We start from the raw sequence: 1860 nt of genomic DNA on the forward strand, positions 1-1860 counted from the left end.
ATGTTGCATGTAGACATATAGACGACCTTGATGTTGTCATAGTAGGCAATGTAGGAGGCACTAACTAAAGGGAAATCAAGCGGTAACAACTTTGAGATAATGTGGTCGAAAACACCTTCCGAGCACAGTGGAACATGTAGTGTGGTGTAATCAACATTGACGGGTAAATCCGTAAACAATCATGTCATGGACTTGTTTGGTTTGACCAATGACAATGTCAAACGTCCAGTATGACCTCTTTTCCCACTATGAATCGTCTGATTTAGCAAATTCTAATATGCAAACTTGATTTGATGTCATATGGCTCATATCAGGTCACATGACCGTATGATAAGATAGACACACTTGTACATATTTGAAGGTGAAAGTCTCTAGCATCACAACCTAGATACTTATGCCTATGAATATATGAATATATGGTAATTCTTATCCTAATAAAATTTTAGGTATAAAATGACAAGAATCTTATCCTAATAGATTATTACTTATAATAATCAAAACTGATTATATTACGAAACAATCTCAATTCTCAAACACTCTTAAGTAGGTTTTAAGTCCTGAAACATGGCATCCCATTTGATCTCTTCAACACTTGTACCAGGCCAATATCCACCACCACCACCACCACCGCAGCTGCCGCCATCCCTATTGTCTTCATCATCACTGTACAAATTTTCTGTATACTCACCATCTTCCTTACTTTCACCCTGCTGGAGTTCATAAACCAAAGAACCTGAAAAGCTATTCACTTTAGCACCACTAGATCCCACCACTGGCTGGTAGCCGTTGGTGATCAAAAGAGTCGCAGGCCCTAGTTTATTCATCACCGTTAACCTGGAATTAACGTTGTAAATTTTATATTATTATTGAATTAATACTACATTATTGGTTTTATAAAATATATGTCTAAATGTCGAAAATAAACTAAACAAAACTGTGTTTTTAAAATTCTTTTTAAATTTACAAGTACAAAGTTATTAAAGAAAACTCAAATTAATGTTACATAAAATATTTAGAAAAAAATGAGTTGGACTGAAGTTAGTTAATTGCTTGAATAAGAAGACTTTTACTTTTTCTAGAGTTCGTTTTGACTAGAAATAAATAGATTTTTTGAAAAGGATTGTTGTTAATATACCTGTTGCTTCTCTTCACCATGGCAACTTTCCATCTTGAACTATAGCTCCTTCTCTTGACCCTAGCCATAGCCGAATCCTTGAGGTGCATCCATGTTCGAACATATCGCGCCAATATTCTCTTGGTTTTCTTGATTGCTGCTAATAACTTAGCCATTGGGTGCGAACCAGATGACTTTCTAGCGAGCTTGAGAATCTCAAGCCTGTGTTTGGCTATGGAGATTCCCATGCTTTGAAGAAACTCATGGTTGAAATAAGGAATATCGTCTTCTTCGAGTTGGTTGTGTGACAAAACTAGTGCATATTCCTGTATGAATGGAGGTTGGATGTGAGTTTTTGAGAGCCATGAAAACCAGTCCATGGCTTGATGTGTTTTTTGGGTTGCTTTAAGAGGAAATGTAGTTATATAAAGGGGTCAAATATCTAAAGTTTAAAATAGAAAGAAGTGAAAAGATAAAAACACTTGAACGTGACAAAGATGTGTTAATTAGGTGGTGTTTGGGATTCCTTATTGAGCCCTTCTTTTGGCTTTATTAACTTCTAGAAGAAGTTAATTGTTTAAAAGATGTTTGGTAACCCAAAAGTTCTTTTGAATTTTAACTTCTCAACAAGTGTAAAATTAAAGGAAGGTTTTTAAAGTTAAGAAATCCAAACTTTATGAACTTTTGGGTTTGATGAGAAGGCACCTTGCAGCTCTCAATCATCCCCACCACCACCAAGCTCTCAA

General features: G+C 35.5%; 1 protein-coding gene across 1 annotated transcript; it reads right to left on the reverse strand.

The window, feature by feature from the left end:
• Positions 1-435: 435 nt before the first annotated feature.
• On the reverse strand, positions 436-1618 carry LOC143558240 (uncharacterized). Its single transcript, XM_077047114.1, has 2 exons — positions 1136-1618; positions 436-834 (listed from the first exon to the last, which is right to left on the reverse strand). The coding sequence occupies exons 1-2, from the start codon at positions 1492-1494 to the stop codon at positions 540-542; spliced, it is 654 nt and encodes a 217-aa protein (XP_076903229.1). The 5' UTR covers positions 1495-1618; the 3' UTR covers positions 436-539.
• Between the last annotated feature and the right edge of the window lie 242 nt (positions 1619-1860).

The sequence above is a fragment of the Bidens hawaiensis genome, unplaced genomic scaffold (genome assembly GCF_021521415.1).
Source record: "Bidens hawaiensis isolate Kalapana, Puna unplaced genomic scaffold, B.hawaiensis_p1.1 tig00019368_1, whole genome shotgun sequence".
NCBI classification, from domain to species: Eukaryota; Viridiplantae; Streptophyta; class Magnoliopsida; order Asterales; family Asteraceae; genus Bidens; species Bidens hawaiensis.

Bases quoted from the DNA above. Each gene is read 5' to 3' on its own strand.
- LOC143558240 (XM_077047114.1), bottom strand. From the start codon at position 1,494: ATGGACTGGTTTTCATGGCTCTCAAAAACTCACATCCAACCTCCATTC. The intron at 835-1,135 runs GTATATTAACAA...CGTTAATTCCAG, and splicing joins ATGGTGAAGAGAAGCAACAG to GTTAACGGTGATGAATAAAC.